Source organism: Sturnira hondurensis, unplaced genomic scaffold (assembly GCF_014824575.4).
Source record: "Sturnira hondurensis isolate 20B ecotype Veracruz unplaced genomic scaffold, ASM1482457v3 Scaffold0008723, whole genome shotgun sequence".
Taxonomy (NCBI): domain Eukaryota; kingdom Metazoa; phylum Chordata; class Mammalia; order Chiroptera; family Phyllostomidae; genus Sturnira; species Sturnira hondurensis.
In genome coordinates this window covers 1,142,101-1,160,597 of record NW_028081354.1, presented here as the reverse complement: position 1 = coordinate 1,160,597, position 18,497 = coordinate 1,142,101, and the positions used below count along the sequence as shown (strand labels likewise).

The window sequence follows — 18,497 nt, the reverse complement described above, 5'->3', positions numbered from 1 at the left end:
CAACTCAAGATCTACTATCTTCCTTCTCAGCACTTATTTTACGTGCTGGTTTTATCCTGTATGGTCAGTCTCTCTTAAATAAATGCTTAGATTTCTTCCTGTCTCTTTCCATTTCCCCCAGTCTAAGCAGTGTGAGAAGTTGCAAAATCTTTTTTTTTATTATTGTTTTGGTTTTTCAAATGGGATCTCATTATGTGTAATCTAGGTTTTCTCCATTTTGCCCCGTAGAGGAATTGATGGGTGGGTGATATTCTAATATACTGAAACACAAGACAAAAAAATACTTGACTGTGGAACTGAATGTGTGTTTGATTACATCTGTCACCAGTTGATATGTAATAACCTGGTTAATGTATTTAAAATAGATGTATTGAAGTTTAAGTGATTATTGATAATTCCCTGGTTCTTTTCCCATTATAGCGCTGGATAAAACAAGCCTTGGAAGAAGGGATGACTCAAACATCATCTGTATCCCAAGAGACTAGAACTCAGCACCTATACCAAAGTAATGAGAATAGTAACTCTTCTAGTATCTGCAAAGACAATGCAGGTACGTATCTCAAACCTTTCTGAATATATGAGCAATGATTATTTCAGTCCACATAAAAAAATTTCCATACAAGTACTGAAAGTCTGATATAAAAAAGAAATAGCAACCCTGGCCCGTGTGGCTCATTTGGTTAGAATATCATCTGGTAAACTGAAAGAAAGGTCACAGGTTTGATTCCCAGTCGGGATACACACCTAGGTTGCAGGTTTGGTCCCTGGTTGGGACGCATATAAGAGGCAACTGATGTTTCTCTCTAACATTACTGTTTCTCTTCCCCCCGCCCCCCTTCCTCTTTTCTCCTCTCTCTAAAATCAGTAAGTGTGCCCTGGCTGGTTTAGCTCAATGCGGGCCTGTGAAGCAAAGGGTTGCTGGTTCAGTCCTTAGTCAGGGCACATGCCTGGGTTGCAGACCAGGTCTCCAGTAGAGGACACATGAGAGGCAATGACACATTGGTGTTTCTCTCCCACTCTTTCTCCTTCCCTTCCCCTCACTCCAAAAATAAATAAAATATTTTTAAAATAAAATAAAATCAGTAAGTGTGTCTGTCCTTGGGTAAGAAAAAAATTATATATGAAATAGCATTGTTCTCTAAATAGTTACTTTACATCTGTCTTTACAGAGGAAGAGAGAGATCTCAAGTCAGGGATCAGTTTTCCCAGGACAACAAAGAGGAAACTAGACAGTGTACAGATAACAGCAGAAATGGTTATGAAAAGGTTAGAGACATTTAAAGTAGTAAGTTTAGGGAATCTTTATTTACATTTATAAAAGGGAAAATACGCAAGAAAGATGTGGAACACTTCAACAATGAATTATAAGTGTAGGTAACTCAGTTGGGTGTGGCTTGGTTGAACAGTTAGGATGAAGGGAATAAATGAGAAATTACTATGAATTGTTTGTTTTGACAAGGACTTGTACTATTAGTGTAAGATTATTTAGAAGATACAACCTTGAATTCAAATTAAAGTTCTCATAAGTTTTTCAAAACTACAGGGTCATGAAAAATCTGGCGCACTGGTTTTCACAGTGACTCTTTGCAGGGTGTTTCACTGAATTGCAGTTGAAATCATGGGGCATGAATTTGTGGTACCGACTTATTTTGGGATAGTTCTTTTACTGCCAGTAAGTTTCTCCTGCCAATATCAACTTAATTGAGAAGTCTCTGTATTTCTATAAGTTTATCTCTAAATCAATTTTGTAGATAATACAAAATCAAAACAAAATAAATTAGATGCTAAAGATTATGTAAGGCTACAGCTAACATGAGAATATTTCAGATTTTTATAAAAACCACTTCGTCGTTTCTATTCTTTGACCTGCTTAATAAATACGAACTTGAATTAGATAGATTTGTCTGCTTTATTTTAAAATTTTGTATACTGTATTTTGGAAAAAGTAGGATGCTAGATTCCACGCACACACACACACATTATTGGCTTAGTTTATTCTTCTTTCTCTACATTGGATTATGCCTTATAAAGCACCACATGTATAACCCTAGTATAATAAAACCCCAGTGTTGGACATGGGCAAGATAAATGACACCGTCTATTTAAAATATCTTACTCCCTTCTTCATATATTACAGAGATTACTCAAACCAGATTAATATAAATTAAAAGGCAGATAGCAGACTGGGAGAGTACAACATTTTTGACAAAGGGTCAACATTCTTATTACTTAAAGAGTCCTTACAAGTGAAGAACAAGATAAAAAAAATTGAAAAATCCTGAAGTGGGTTAAGTTTTAACAATATGAATGCCATACTGCTATTAAAATTTTAATTTAGATTTCTATTGTCATGGAAAGATTTTTTTGCCCTGTATTTCTGAGTGAGAGTCCTTGGTTATTGAGCAGTGTGATTTGGGCAAGAGTCAATAAAGCCATGTTAAGTAAAAAGATGTCTATATGAAAATACACCAGGATATTAGCAGTACATTAATTTGGGGTTGTGATTTCAAGTTGTATATTTAAATATGTGGATGTTCACTTATGTGATCTTGGGAAGTAGTTGAATAAAGGTAAAAAACCATGAAAGCTGGATACATTTATAACACATAAAATTTGAAAGCTATGTATGGCAAAGAAAAATGAAACTGGAAAACATTTTTTCATAAATATAGTACTATTAACAGAAAAATGCAAATGAACACTGGCCCATAAACTTCATAAGGGCAGGCATCTGGTCTTTTTTGTTGATTATGATATCATGATAAGGACTCAGTAAATATATTTTAAATGAATGACCTGTATGTTGACTCGGCAGTGGGTTCATCTGTACTTTCTAGCTTTTCCACAATGAACTTCATCACATACAATTGCCTTTAGTAATAGCGTTGGACCTAGCAGTATAGTAGTCTTTTAAAAGATTGATTGTTTTAATACTGTTAGACTATAGAAAAGGTATTCTAAGTATAAGTCGTGGATCACACGTGTGTTTGATACCTAGGCACTTTTCAAAAGGAGAAAAGTAAATAAGAAAGAAAACTTACTGTCTGGAGCAAAAGGAAAATACAAATACATTTCTAATCTAGGAAAATAAGTTCTCAGATATTAGAAAGGAAAATATGCGTCTCCAATATTTTTTTGCACTTATTCTCTGTGTTTAAAACTCTACTGTACTTCAGTGCCTCATAACTTTATTAACAACTCCATTAATTCAGATAGTTTCCGAGTTCTAACCATTGTTACCAGACTAATGTTCCTGAAGCGTCAGTGTGATCTGTAGTTCCAAAACTTTTCTTTGAAGGCCTGGAATAAATAAGTGTTACTTTATTTACCAAGCCTTTGGGATATAATTTAACTTAGTGATTATTAAAAATAAAGATGAGAACCAGATTACCTAGTCTTTATCTCTCTACACATCAAATTCCTCATCTTTAAAATGGGGAATGATAATAGTTCTGGATTTATAGAGTTGTTGGAATTAAATCTAATAAATTCACGTAAAGCACATTAATACTGTGCTTAGTTTATAATAAGCACTTAAACACATAATTATTTTTTACTAACAGCAGTATGATCACCTCTGTTGAATTCTTAAACTTATACTAAATATGTTTTGCATATATTTTGTTTCATACAAATTTGTAAATGCCTTTAAATAGATATGATTGCCATTTCCCCCCACATAAACTAGGCCACTGATTTTCATATAGGAGTATTAAGTAAATAAAAATCTTCTAACTGTTGTAAATGAGTAAATATAGGATTTTTTCCTCAAAGAAAGTGAGATGGGTACTTTGGGCCTAAGTGTAATCACTAAAACATATACAATAATAATTCATTTTTAAGTGGACCTAAAAAGTATAATGAGTAGGACATTCTAATGAGAAAAAGTACCAGCCTAGTTTTTTTAAATGGTATGGAGTTTTTGTTGGAGTCATTTCATACTTTGAATCACTCTAAATTAGGAACTTATTGTAGATCAGGTAATTGTACCTCTTTTCTACTAAAAAGTGTTACAGAAGGCTGCTGAAAAAATGGCAAAAAAATAGAAGAGAAAAGTATGTAGTTAGCATTCTGGAAGCTTGAGTTGGTGACATGTTAAGTCACGGGTGATTTTACTAAATTGACACAGATTTGGGATTTTTGGAAACTCTTAAAAAAATTACATTTTTTACTAGAAAAGATTAATTAGCTCCAGGAATCAGTCAGAAGTGTCAGGTTCATCTGGCAGTTTCTCTGGGAGATTGATTTGAAAATTACTTCAGTGTAGCAATTAAAAGAGTTTCTTTAGGCTTTTAGTTTGATCACAGGAGATAACAATGGGATAAAGCAAAAGAGCAGTGAAGAGCCATTGTGGGCTAGAGATTACTGGCTTCACTACCAAACCTCCTTTTAAACTGTGGTTTTAGCCTCTCATCCATGCTTTGTGTTTTACAGACCTGTTGAGCCCGTTAAAGAAATGGAAGTCTCGATATCTAATGGAGCAGAACGTCACCAAGTTACTTAGGCCTCTTTCTCCAGTCACACCACCCCCTCCTAATTCAGGCTCAAAGAGCCCCCAGCTGACCACACCTGGCCCATCCCACCCAGAAGAAGAATGTCGAAATGGATACAGCCTCATGTTCTCACCAATTACGTCTCTTACTACTGCTAGTCGCTGCAATACTCCTCTGCAGTTTGAGGTGATTTGGATTTGGTTTTTGGGAGTGCTGAATATAAAGTGGTCATTTGCACCTCCTCATTTCAAATACAGTATCATTTCAAATGCTTTTTTACCATGTTCCTTGCCTGTCTCAGCAATAGAATGGGAAACTTCAGGGTCAGTGTGAACTATTACCTGGTAGCCTCTCATCTTGGCAGTCCATATAATTCCCAAAATAGGAATAGTTCTACCACAGGTGACGTTCATTTTCATTTGCCTTTTGCATGCAGTCCATCAGTCTCCTTAACTTTAGGTAGTAAGCCTGCTAGATCTCCATCTTTGTCTTCACTACTTTGGTTAAAATAGGCATCTAAGTGCCTGGTAATCATTAATGACACCAGCCTGAGAGCTCTGATCATACTGTTTGTCTTTGTTTCTAAGCCTGTAAATCAGTGAAGTGTCTTTCCCTATGGTTTTGTATTCTGATTATGGACTCACTGAATATAGATTGAGAAAGCATATGGTTTATGGCAAATGGGTTTTTTCCCTACCACAGTACCTTCCCTTTTTGTCATAAGGTATTAGAAGTGAGACAGAAACTGGCAACATGTGTTTATAAAGACATTGATTACCTTCACTCTCTGGATTAAGTTAGAAATGTGTATCAACTGTTTCAAAATATTCTGAATCACTTTAATATTCAAACTTGGGTGACAGCAGATTTGCCAAGTAGATTCCATGTGTATTAAAAAACTCATCTATTGCATGCTGCTTTGATTTATAATTAAACTAAACAGACACGATCTTTTCTTTCTCAGAAAAATTTGTTCTTACCAGAAAACACACTCAACTCTGCCCCTAACTTGCACTTCTCCAGATGTGTTCTTTCAAAAGGTGAATGTCCTGACCAATGCCATCCTCCTCCCTGGTCAGCTTTTATGAGAGAATGGGGGTTAAAAATATATGGACTTGAAATTGACTAACTCAGAAAGAAGTAGCTAGCCTCCTTGAAACTAAGAGGCAGCTATACCTAGGCTAGATTATATTAACTTTCCTTTTGGTGGGGAGAGGTTACATTTGATTTCTAGAGAAGTTACTACTTCTTGTGTTCTTTTTAGCCAGATAGTAAAGCAGCTAATTCAAGCCTTACTACGTTTACCTGGTCTAATTACAGTTGACTTTTCAGTTACCAACTAGAGTTTGTTAAGTAACATTTCATGAGAGGACTTGGAGGGCAGTATATTATAGGAATAGGGTTTCATACTTTGTCATTACAGGTTTTATTATAATTAAATGTAAAATTAGAAGGTAAGTCGCCTTCCTAAAGAGCTAGGTTTAGTACTTGGTGCATTTCCTGTCTCTTGTAGCATCTTGGATAACTGAAACGCTATGAAAGTGAAAAAACTTATCATCCTGACCATTCTTATCATTCTAATTGCCACACCCTCTTATTTTTTAGTATAAGGAAGTGGGGGACCTTATTTTCATCCAAGACTGTGGCACAGAAAAATATCCAAAAGATGTCACAAGTAAAGATCAGCTTGGTAGGGGGGAGAATATTTTTGAAAGGAAAAATAAAAATTATTCCAGGAGAAAAACAGAAATCTCTCCAATTCCAGGGGAAGGAGTTCAGGAGTTAACAGCCAGTACTCAGCTCTGCTAAAGCAGGCTCACTTCCCCTACCACAGACACAGTTGTCCATAGCCACAACATTAGGAATCCCTTCCCTTACTTACCCTTGGAACCCTGAATCCTTGTTACAACTACCACCATTATTCTCTCCACTGTTTACCATTCAGATCTTCCCGCCAGAGCTCACTGCCCAGTTTCTGTTTTATATGGGAGTGATACCTCAGGTACAAACCCTTAAGAGTAAACCTGTTTAGGACATAGGGACTCAGAGTATAGACATCTGCTTTTTTTTCCCTTCTGTTCCCGCAAGTACAGTGGATTATAACATCAGAGAATGTTAGTAGGTGTGGTCAGGCTTAATTGGATTATACCAAGAACCATCTAGTCTATGAGCTAGAAAGTCCATCAATCATATCTTCTGTAACTATAGTTAAAGAAGAATTGGCCATCCTCCTAGCCATGTCATCCCCCAGCATGCTAAGTAGTTTCTCTGGATAACAGTGATGGGACTGAGTCACATAAGAGAATGAGAAAATATGTTCAAAAGGGTCTGTGAGGTGAAGGAAAAAGGTTACCTGAAGGAGGAATAAGTGGTTGGGTGCCCAGTAACAAATAATACCACAGGTTGCTAAACTCATCTAACATAAAGAGAAATATACAGTTAACCCTTGAACAACATGGGCATTAGAGGCACCAAGCTCCTGCTCATTTGAAAATGTATAACTTACTGCTCCTCAAAAACTTTACCACTAATAGCCTATTTTTTACTAGAAGTCTTACTGATAACCTGAACAGTCCATTAATACATATTTTGTGTTACATGTATTATATATTCTTAAGGTAGAGAAAAAATGTCAAGGAAATCATAAGGAAAATAGCGTTATAGTACTGTACATATTTATTTAAAAAATTCACATATAAGTGGACCTGCACAGTTCAAACCAGTGTTGTTCAAGGGTCTGCTGTAATAGTGTAAAATTTCACCTATCTCTTTCCTGATACCTGCTTGAGATGTTTACTTGTAGCATGAAACATTTATTCTTAAATGCTTTCAAAGACACCAGGAAGCATTTTAACAAGTCATCCTGTTCATTAAGATGAATTCTGCAGTTAAACATTTCCCCTTGTGCATTCTTGTCCCCACCCCCCTAAAAGTTGTGGCTAACCATCTATGCTTGCTTTTCTTTATTTTTTGTTTTGTTTTGCTTCTTGGATTCAAGTAGATGAATAACAAGATGCTTTTCCCTCCTCTAGAACATATCCTCCCCTGAGAGTTACCCTGCGAATAGGCCCGAGTCCCTGTCACCCGAGGTAGTTATCACACCATCTCAATCACACTTGGAGGCTGAGAGTGAGTGTGCATGAGTGTGTGGGAAGGGCTGGGGTATTCAAGTGAATGGGGTGATGGGCTGGAGGGTGGCCAATTGGTCACTGTAAGTTGAATGAATCTTCCCATGTATGACTGGTTATTCAGAACTCTCAGTGTAGGCGGAGGAAAATAAAGTAGCTATGTGTGTGTGGTGGGGGTTGGTTTTTGTTGTTGTTTGGGGGAGGGAGTGGCTAAAGAGTTCTTTTAAAAGAAGAACAGAATCTAAAAGTTAAAAGTTTAAAGGAGGCTGAAGACATGGTAGGAGACTTGTAAAAGAAAGTAACAAATAATGTGTTCATTAAATAAGAAAAATTGAATCAAAAGTTGGTAGGAGCTTTCTTTTGCTATTTATTATCTTAGGCTGATAAAGGAACAGCTTCCTGGAAAAGTTAAGCAGTGATTTATGCCTTGTTCCTGGGTTAACCTGAGAGAGGTGTATTTAACTGGATGTTCTGGACTGTGGTTGATAGATTGAGTAGCTTCATTAAAATGGGGGAGTCAAGCCTCTCTCAGCGTTCTGCATTTTCTTTATAGCTCCTTACTGGGTACACAAGGAAACTACATCAGCTCAGAGCTTCTGTGGCACTGGCCTCCTTCTACAGTGTTTGGGATGTGGTTGCTGTATAAGTGGTGTCTCTTAGGATATCAGTTGAGTGCTTTGTTCAGAAATTCTGCTGTGGAGATGTAAAATTCAGATTTTAATGCTGGCATTTTTTTAACTATTAGAAGATTTGGAAAGAGTAATGATTTAATGCCATGAATCCACATGGAGTCTTTTTCATCGTAAAGAGAAAGTTAAAGTCTCTCATAACCTTTTAGAAATTAACTGAGCTGTTAACCCCCTCCTTCTAATAAGAAGAATTAATATTAAACTCAGTGATAGTTGACCAAATTCTGAATCAGTAGGATTTTATAGATTAATGTGAAACTGAAAAAGCTTGTATTCCTAGTGTCCTAGAGGTTTTCTGGGTGGTTTTGCCCTGTCTTATAAGGAAAGTAACAGTGTTCTCTCCTCAGGTGCTAAAAGTTCTAAGATAGCATAATTTGGAGGTTGACAATGGTATGGTGTCTGGGTTCCTGGAACAATTCTTTCAAGACAGTTAGCTATTTGACATAGTGATGAGAAACCTAGGTATTAGGAGGTAATGATAACCAAATAGTACATGGGGTTTATTTTTGGTACAGTTCAGCATTTCACGTGTTTGGCAGTGATGGACATTAGTGGTGTTGTGGTATGTTGACATACAGTAGAGGATAAAGAAAAAAGAATTGAGTGGCCAGAAGGTTTTTATGAGAAACACATCTACTTAGTAGTGAAAGTGAGTGGAGAACTGGTTGGTTGATGTCTTTAATACTATTTATTCTCCTTTACTGAACCAGTACCTTAAATACTTGACTTCCCATCTACTTTCTACTTTCTTTCAACTTTTTTCCTCTTTCCACCTTCCATCAATATTAACTTAGAAATGAGTAACTCCAGAAGCCAGTTATCTTAAGACACCAGCTGGTCTCACCTCGGTGTAGCGTACATGGGGCTCAGGTAAATCCCAGATTCTGCTGCCCACCCCTTGATGCAGCGTGAGGTAGTTCAGCAAACCTGATGAAAGGCTAAGCAGGCAAAGTAATCACATTTGGCCAGTTACCTAATTCTGATTTTCCCAGTATCCTCCTCCAGAAAGACATTAATTTGGGCAAGGTGGGGGTTATTTAGCGATCTGGCCTGTATACACTGTTGCTACATGGGACTCTTACAGATGTTAATGACTTTCTCTCTTCTGCTTCCATCCCTCTTGTTTTTGCTGTTCACCTGTGCCTCTCTTACCTCCCTTCTTTTCTGCCCCTTTGACTTTTTCCCTTCTCCCCTACCCCATGTCTCCATTGATTTTTGTTCTTTCAGCTTTGTCACCGAAAAGACCTGGACTTGACAAAAGTAGGCTACCTTGACTCCAACACTAACAGCTGTGCTGACAGACCTTCCCTGATCAACTCAGGTCACTCTGACCTGCCTCCTCATCCCTCCATCGGACCCACCTCTGAGACTGGCTTTCCAAGCAGGAGTGGAGATGGACATCAGACCCTCATGAGAAACTCAGACCAGGCATTTCGGACAGAATTTAACCTAATGTATGCCTACTCCCCATTGAACTCTATGCCTCGAGCAGATGGATTATATCGAGGGTCTCCCCTAGTAGGGGATAGGAAGCCTTTACATTTGGACGGGGGATATTGCTCCCCTGCAGAAGGGTTTCCCAGCAGATATGAACATGGTTTTATGAAAGACGTCTCTCGTGGATCCATGTCACCTGGTGGTGAAAGGGCTTGTGAAGGAGTCCCATCTGCCCCCCAGAACCCACCACAGAGGAAAAAGGTAAGTTTCACATGATGCAGGGCCTTTTGAAGAGCACTAACATTCAGTAGATATCTATGAAGTTAACGCCATGTGTTCAACACTATTCCCGGTGCAAGAAAACAAAGATAAGTAAGACAAGATCTCTGCCATGTCCCATTAGAGACAGATTGCTTTAGTACAACTTGATAAATGTTGTACATAATCAGGAAATTTAAATGCCTATAATGTATGTGCTGTACATGCAGTAAGCAGTTCAAAGAATAGAACAGTGGAAAAGAATATTATTTATTACTTGTATTATTTAGCACTTTCCATGTTCTAGGCACTGATAAGTTCTTTATATGCACTTAATCCTCATAATAATCCTGTAAGATAGGTAATTTCCCATTTTGCAGATGAGGAAACTACAGCAAGTTAAGTAACTTGCCCATGGTCATACAGCTAGTAAATGGAAGAGCCAGGACACTACCCAGGTCTGTTGGATTCTAGATTGCACGCTCTTACTGCCACCATGCTATATTGCTGCCTAGGTTCTACCCTTGGAGCTTATAGCAAGTGAGACTGAGCTTAGCAGATAATTGTATTAATAAATATTTACAATGGTGATGGATTCTCCAAAGGAGTTAGTTATTCAGATGTACTGAGATTTTTTTTTAAATTTTATTTATTTATTTTTAGAGAGGTGAAGGGAGGGAGAGAAACATCAATGTTCAGTTACCTCTTGAGTGCCCCCTACTGGGGGCCTGGCCCACAACCCAGGCACATGCCCTGGACTGGGAGTTGAACCGGCAACCCTTTGGTTCACAGGCCGGTGTTTAATCCACTGAGCCACACCAGCCAGAGCCAGATGTGCTGAGACATCTTAATGGGGGCACCTGGCTTAGTCAGATACGTGGAGGGTGCTTTAAGTATAGATAGGCTCTAGGCCAATTTGAGGGATGCTGGAGTAGAAGATGACAGGCCATTGATTTAGTTGATCTCAGACAATAAGGAAGAATCAATCAGCCAATAGATGAGGGTGCGAATATTATAGAAGAGCGGGCAAGCCCTGGCCGGTGTAGCTCAGTGGATTGAGCGCGGGCCTGTGAACCACACAATCCCGGTTCGATTCCCAGTCAGGGCACATGCCTGGGTTGCAGGCCAGTTCTCAGCAGGGGACTCACGAGAGGCAACCATACATTGATATTTCTCTCCTTCTCTCCTTCCCTTCCCCTCTAAGGATAAATAAATAAAATCTTTAAAAAAAAAAAAAACGTGGTCCATCCAAGCAATGGAATATTATTTTTTTAAAAAAAGAGGGAGCAGAATGAGTAATTATGTGACACCCCGCTGGATGGGCAGCACGGTGCTGCTGTGTGTTTACAAACAGTTGAATATTGCTGTGGTGTCAGGGGGAAGCTGGGGAGAGTCAAGAGGAGGATAAAGAGAGATGGGCAGGGCCCAGCCATTGAGAGCTGGCTAATGGGTTGGGACTTGGCTTCTAAGCAATGCCTCTTATAGAAATAACAAGGCCAGAAATCTGCTTTTTATATCATTGGTTTTCGGGTAGGGGTATTAGGATATGCATGGGTGTATTTTGGGTCCACATAGCAACTTCTATTTATTGGGCAGGGCTAGAGAAGCTAAATGTTCTCTGTGTGTGACAGTCTCACATAATTGTAAAATATCTGTAGTGTCCTTGGTAAAAAGTGGCTTTTTAAATTTACAGTAAACTACATTACTGGAAGTCATTTTTTATAGTTTTATTTATTTTTTAGATTTTATTTATCTTTGGAAGAGAAGGGAAAGAGAGAGGGAGAGAAATATCAATGTATGGTTGCTTCTCATGTGGCCCCTACTGGGAACTGGCCCCTGCTGGGGACTGGCCTGCAACCCAGGCATGTGCCCTGACTGGGAATTGAACCGCGATCCTTTGGTTCGCAGGCCCATGCTCAATCCACTGAGCTACACCAGCCAGGGTTAGAAGTCATTATTATTGACTTCTTTCCGAGATTGTGTACAAAAAATGCAAATACAAAATTGTCTTTGAGATTTTGATATTTTTTATATTTGGGGGAAAAAAACAAAGAGAGCCCTAAGAGGATAGAAGGAGGAAACACTGGCAGATAGTGTGGAATAAAACAGCAATGTGTTTTGAAGACGGTTGCATGAATATTATTGATTATCAGGAACAAAAATGGAAACAGTCTTTGGATTTCTGGTTTCATTTATTACATGCAAAAATAACTGAAATCATGGTTTGTTTCAGAATTGTTGCTAAGCATCTGTTTTTGGCCAGTTCTGTGCTGGATGTTACACATAAATAAACCTGGTCTTTGCCCTGGTAGAACATACAGTTTAGTGGAGAAACGAGCAAGACATTGTAACAGGTTGCCAGCCATGTGAGCACAGTGGATTGTAACAGCACGGGAGAAATGTGCCAGTGGGGCAGGGAGAGGATTTTGTTTTGGAGGTCAGGAAAGGAGGCAGGTGAACAACAGGCTGGGAAGAAATTTCCAAGTGTGTATAGGTTTAGTACAGCCGGCTTACTAAAATAAAAACCAAAGTCGTTTCCTTTCTCATTGTACGCTAGTTTCTCTATATGTAAGACAGAAACACTAATGAATCTCTGGGTGTCTGTTGGATAATTGAGTGCATTTAAGAACCCTGAAGCATTGGTTTTTGCTTTCGTTTTGGAGGCAGGTATTTTCTCTTTATTTTTAACAACTATTTCTAGGGAGTGAGAAAGCTGTCAGAATCACCTGGGAGCCTTTTCCAAACTACATGAATTCCCATTTCTCTACCCTCCCTTTTCTGGGAGCTACCATTGTTGCAGATAACTATAATATATATACACACTTCTGTTACCAGGTAACTAATTTCACAGGTTTTTCTAAAGGCAGAAAAAAAGCTGAGTTTTATTAGTGAACATCAGTCTTCAAAAATGTCGTATCCTGAAACCTTATCTTCTCCTTACCAATTTCTCATATAAATGTGTAGCTGTGCCCAGATCTCTCTCACACCTTAAAAAAGTCAGCAGTGTTGGTGCCTGCTTTGTTTGCATGGCTTGCTAATGGTTTACTAGGGTTCCATCTTTCCCAGTTGCTACTGATTAAGTAATAGTAGCTGGAGTCCTGCTTTCTTATTTCCTTCCTAGGTATCCCTGCTGGAGTACCGCAAACGGAAACAAGAAGCCAAGGAGAATTCTGGTGGGGGAGGTGACTCTGCACAGAGCAAAAGCAAGTCTGCAGGAGCTGGGCAAGGCAGCAGTAACTCACTTTCTGACACTGGTGCCCATGGTGTGCAGGGATCCTCAGCCCGAACCCCATCTTCCCCTCACAAAAAGTTCTCCCCGTCTCATTCCTCTTTGTCCCATTTGGAGGCGGTAAGCCCGTCTGAATCCAGAGGCACTTCATCTCACTGCAGACCTCAAGAGAATATCAGCAGTAGATGGTAAGTTGGTGTTGGATGCTTTAAATGATTAAATGGATCATTCCCAGTTTTACCTAAATTGTGCAGGAACACTTAGAGAGCCAGCCAACAGTGCCTCTGTTCTGTTCACCCGAGTAAATAATATCAGCCAATGCACCTCCCCACCCCCTGCACTGGCCTTTCAGAAGCAAAGAATTGCCACCGAACCTTTGGACTACCACTTGGGACTGCATAGTTGTGAACACAGATGAGCTATAGTATTTGCTGGGCACTAACACTGCCTCTTCTCTTTTCTCATTTCATATGAAAGGTAAGTCAGGAGTTCAGCTCAGTTCCACTTAACTTAACAACAGACGTCTCAGTTCTACACAGCTAGCATATACAGAGAGGTAAGATATATTCTGAAAGGACTTGTCTGGTTTAGGGGAGATCCCAGATCAATAATACTAATGGCAAATATAGAGTATCAGATGAGTAATACAGAGAATGAGGCAATTCAGGGATCTTGAACTGAAGAAATGAAGTCTGCAAAAGAAGAGAGAGGGCTCCAATGAATAGTGTTTATTAATGTATGAAGTCTATATTAAACCTACTGTATGTCGGGCGTGTGACTTCACAGAAGAGAAAACTTAGCCTTTCACAATGGGGGTTAAAAGTAGACATCTTAACATTTACTTTTTCCTTGATTGCTTTTTATTTAACAGTGTTTTTTCTTTTGTACCTGACATAGTTTGAGGCAGAGAAGATACCTTGTTTTAAATTGGTCCTGAAGAAAATAATGTCTAAGAAGATGTTTTTAAGGGAATATGTTCTACAACCTTTTGTCAGACCTTCATTTGTTCCAGACTCTTGACACTAAAATTCTGTGTCATAAACATGCACCTGTTGCCTTCACAGGATGGTTCCCACATCAGTGGAACGACTCCGAGAAGGAGGGAGCATCCCCAAAGTCCTCCGAAGCAGTGTGAGGGTGGCCCAAAAAGGAGAGCCTTCGCCCACGTGGGAGAGTAACATCACAGAAAAAGATGCAGGTGAGCTACGGTCTTGTGCTGCCAGTGAGTTCCAGGGACACATGAGCCAGGCTTCACACAATGTAGAACGAATGCTAGGCTAAAGTGTCAGCTTCTTACATAGTCGGGCTGTACTGTATGCAAGATTCCAGCTCAGTTTGCTTCTACTCTTTTGGGCTACTGCATTCTTAAAATCTAGCATTGCTTGCTCTCTGTCTGCTCTTTTTTTTCCAAGGGATACCTTTTTGTAACTCATCTGTCCAAAGGCCTGGAAATCTACCTTGTTGAAGGATGAAGAGAAAGGAGGAGACAGGAATCAGATCAGGCATTTAAGACATAACCCATAATTAACCACTCCTTTTGCCCTTCTGGCATGCTGCACTCACCTGATTGGTCAGAAAGAGAGTAGCATGGATTAGTGATGGCATTGGTGATTTGAATGAACAGTGGCTATTTCTCACTTATTCAAAGAAGCCAAGTTCATTTCTCCATTACATTCCAGACCCTGCAGATGGAGAAGGCCCAGAGACACTGAGCTCAGCACTCTCGAAAGGAGCAGCTGTTTACAGTCCTTCCAGATACAGCTACCAGGTGAGATGAGAAATTGCTCATCTCTGGGCATAGGAGTATGTTCTGGGTTCCAAATGTTTTGAGATGCCATCTTTGCATATAGTTTCAGCAGCCTTGGAAGTAAGCCATCATCTGCTCACCTTCAGGTAATAAATCATTCCAAAAAAATAAAGTGACCAGAAATAGCCATTTTACTGTCTTTGGTATTCTAAAAAGAATAAATAGTTAAGAAGATGAAGAAGAAAAAGCGGCATGTTGTGAATATTCACAAACCTTAACGGCTGAAATAGGGACTTACTCACCTCTTTATGCTTTTCTTTTCAACTCTAGCTCCTGCAGTGTGATAGTCCACGGACGGAATCACAAAGCCTCCTTCAGCAGAGTTCCTCCCCTTTTCGAGGACACCCTACCCAATCTCCAGGATACAGTTACCGAACTACTGCACTGAGACCTGGAAACCCCCCCTCTCACGGTTCTTCAGAATCCTCCCTGTCCTCCACATCCTACTCCAGCCCCGCCCACCCTGTGTCCACAGACTCTTTGGCTTCATTTACGGGGACACCAGGGTATTATAGCAGCCAGCCACATTCTGGAAACAGCACGGGCAGCAATCTTCCAAGGAGGAGCTGCCCTTCTAGTGCTGCTAGCCCTACCCCACAGGGCCCCTCAGACTCACCGACCTCAGACTCGGTTTCCCAGTCCAGCACAGGAACTCTGAGTTCCACCTCCTTTCCTCAGAACTCTAGGTCGTCATTGCCATCAGATTTACGGACTATCAGTCTGCCCAGTGCTGGGCAGTCCGTTGCCTACCAGGCCTCCAGGGTATCTGCGGTTTCCAATTCACAGCACTATCCACACCGCGGGAGTGGAGGTGTGCACCAGTACCGACTCCAGCCGCTGCAAGGGTCAGGAGTCAAGACTCAGACAGGACTTTCCTAGGGCTTCTGGATTTGGGCAAACAGAACTGAATGAGCCCATAGCTGCTTCCTTCCAGCTGCCTCTGGAACCTAGGCCAAGCAGATCGCTGGGGAAGAGGGTACAAGGTGCCAGAGGATTGGGTCTGGTCAACAAGAAACAAGACTTGTGGTCGCAACTGGCTCTGGCCTTGGGAGAAAGATGTAAATCTTGTCTGAAGCAGAGACTATAAAGAAGTTTCTCCCTGCTGTTAAGGGTACATTGTTGACAAGCAAATGGTGTTTCAGTTAGTAACGGTTCTAAGTGCAATGAGTTGTGTTGAAGCCTCCATCTCCCATCCTTGCCTGTAGCCTGTAGTCACTTGTGCAGTGAGGACATCTTTTTTAAATCCAAAAAATAAGTTTTCAAAGGTGGGGGATGTGAAAAGAGCTGATCTCAAAGCCCCAAGCCATCTGAGTAGTGTTAGGGTTTTATGCACTTAAGAAGAAAGTTAGGTATGTAAAATGTCCACCATAAGACAACCATTCCAAAAGCAGACATCCAAGGTGTGTCCACCAAGAATGCTCCCTACCTGTGCTTTAAATCACCATGAAATAGGCAGGGATAGTGAAGCTTGCAGTGAGTACTCTAAGGGGTGCCTGGCTCCCTGAAGAAAAGCTTGTGGTCAACTCTTGGTTATTCAGGAGCAGATTATCCTAGTAGATTGTCTGAGCCCCCAACTGTTACCATCCCACTCCCCTTCCTCAAGCTGTTTCACAGTTCAGTAACCCATAAAGTAGATAGGTAAAGAAAAGACGAATGTTACGTGAGATGGGCCCATTGCCGTGCTACTTATCAGCTGTTGGCAATAAATGTACTAGGAAGGACCCCAGGTGGTTTGGGAATTCCTTGAATTTTATTTTTCTGCTCTCAGTTAATCAGGAGTTAATGATCCCATGAGTAGGACCGCCTCCATGATTTGGGAGCATGCACTCGTGACTGCAGGGTAAGAGTGGAAAGGTGTGTGTGTGGAGTGGTGCCAACAGGACTGTGATTGTGTGTGGGCGTGTTCCACGTTTCTTTAGGGGCTGCTCATCTGATAGCGGCACAGGTGAGAGAGTGAGAAAGCCGCCCATGCACCTGACTGTTCGGGATGAGAGACGAGAGCAGACTGGCTTCTCCCCATCAGTGCATTGTGCCTATTGTACACCCCTGGAGGAGCTCTGGAGCCAGCCCAGGTGGGGTACACAATCTTTTTAAATTCCATACGGTTGCCAGCTTATTTCTTTCACTTGTTTACTGTAATATCCGGCGTGTTTTTATTTATCTAATTTTGTATTCAGTTATAACCATGGTAGGGGTAGCAGATCTATGACAGGTGTAATCCCTGGTGCTGCAGTGGACCTTACTTCTTTTCTTTTGGACAAGATAATACTGTGAGTCTCCCTCCGTCCTTCCCTCCAGTTTGTTTTCTCCTTTATCCCCCCAGCCTCTTGTATCCCCTTCCTTCTACCCTCTCCTACAACTATCATATGCACAGTCTTCTCTCTTTTTGTGTGACTGTTACAAAATTTCACTTCTTCAAAATTGAAATCAGGTGTTTGCTCAAATGAGGGGAGATTTTTTTTTTTCTTTTTTAATGCTGAAACCTCAGCAGAATACTTTTCTTTTTGTTGTTTCCCCCACAAACCCATCAGTCTGGGAGAGCCTTGGGAGTGGAAATCATGTTGCCTGGGATGCTGGTTTCTTTGTATATTATATAAAACGTATGTAAATGTCTCTCCATTTGGGCTGGGGTTTGCATTCTCCCCTTGGCTGTTAACCAAGGGGAGAGGCCAGCGGGCAGGCGGCCCTCACCCTGCCTGGCACGTGCAGAGACCCCAGCCACTCTGTGTGGGCAGGGTGCTGTCAAGACCAGACCTCTTGGGGGGGATGGGGGCGGGGGGTGGGGGGAACTCTTGGAAGGAAAGAAGTATCACTTCTTTCTCAAGTGGAGTGTTTACACCTTGATGTAACATTTGAACTTTCACAAGAGATGTAATAATTTTGATAATAAAATTCTTAACCATAATAATCATAAAGTTGAGAACTTATTTGTCCAATTTTGTGACCTTGCCTTACCTAGTTTTCCTGTTTCCTTACCTGAAGAGGGCAAGGTGTACATTCAGCATGATATACTTTTGGTGGAGTTTTTTGCCCGTCATGGGGCTAGGAGTGTAGATTGATTGTCTGCCTGCCTTTTAGGGTGAGTAAGGGCAGGTCAGTCTGCAGCAGTGGAACCGCACGTTGCACAGTGGCTGGAACCAGAACTAGAGTTCCTGACTTTGGCTATACTCATTCAGCAACTATTTATCAGCTTTTTTGCTTTTTTTATTAAACAATTCCAGGCATTGTTTTTGGTGGTGGGTTTATGCTGATTAAAATGGGCATGAGGCAGGCAGATAAAACTCCCTAAGCGTTTATACCCTAGAGCAGGGTGGGAACTAAACCAGTCCGTAATTTCAAGTAGTCATTACCATGTACTGTTTGCTGGCTGACATGTACATAGGGGGATTGAAAGGGCCACTCCAGATTGGTCTATTAGGGAAGGTCTCCGAGGAGGTGACGTTTAAGCTGAGACCT

The 18,497-nt window shown here is 40.5% G+C and overlaps 1 protein-coding gene across 19 annotated transcripts in view; it reads left to right on the top strand.

The window, feature by feature from the left end:
* Positions 1 to 17,509, top strand: part of SETD5 (SET domain containing 5) — a 77,668-nt gene extending 60,159 nt beyond the window's left edge. For 14 of the 19 annotated variants that reach the window (XM_037055685.1, XM_037055683.1, XM_037055684.1 and 11 more), the window contains 8 exons: positions 421 to 550; positions 4,435 to 4,679; positions 7,526 to 7,582; positions 9,538 to 10,008; positions 13,127 to 13,422; positions 14,299 to 14,432; positions 14,914 to 15,002; positions 15,312 to 17,509. In XM_037055685.1, the coding sequence (XP_036911580.1) occupies positions 421 to 550; positions 4,435 to 4,679; positions 7,526 to 7,582; positions 9,538 to 10,008; positions 13,127 to 13,422; positions 14,299 to 14,432; positions 14,914 to 15,002; positions 15,312 to 15,920 (2,031 nt within the window). In that variant the 3' untranslated portion in view covers positions 15,921 to 17,509. The remainder of the gene's footprint in view (positions 1 to 420; positions 551 to 4,434; positions 4,680 to 7,525; positions 7,583 to 9,537; positions 10,009 to 13,126; positions 13,423 to 14,298; positions 14,433 to 14,913; positions 15,003 to 15,311) is intronic. The other 5 variants (XM_037055693.1, XM_037055695.1, XM_037055694.1 and 2 more) reach the window with 1 other exon arrangement.
* The last annotated feature ends 988 nt before the right edge of the window (positions 17,510 to 18,497 follow it).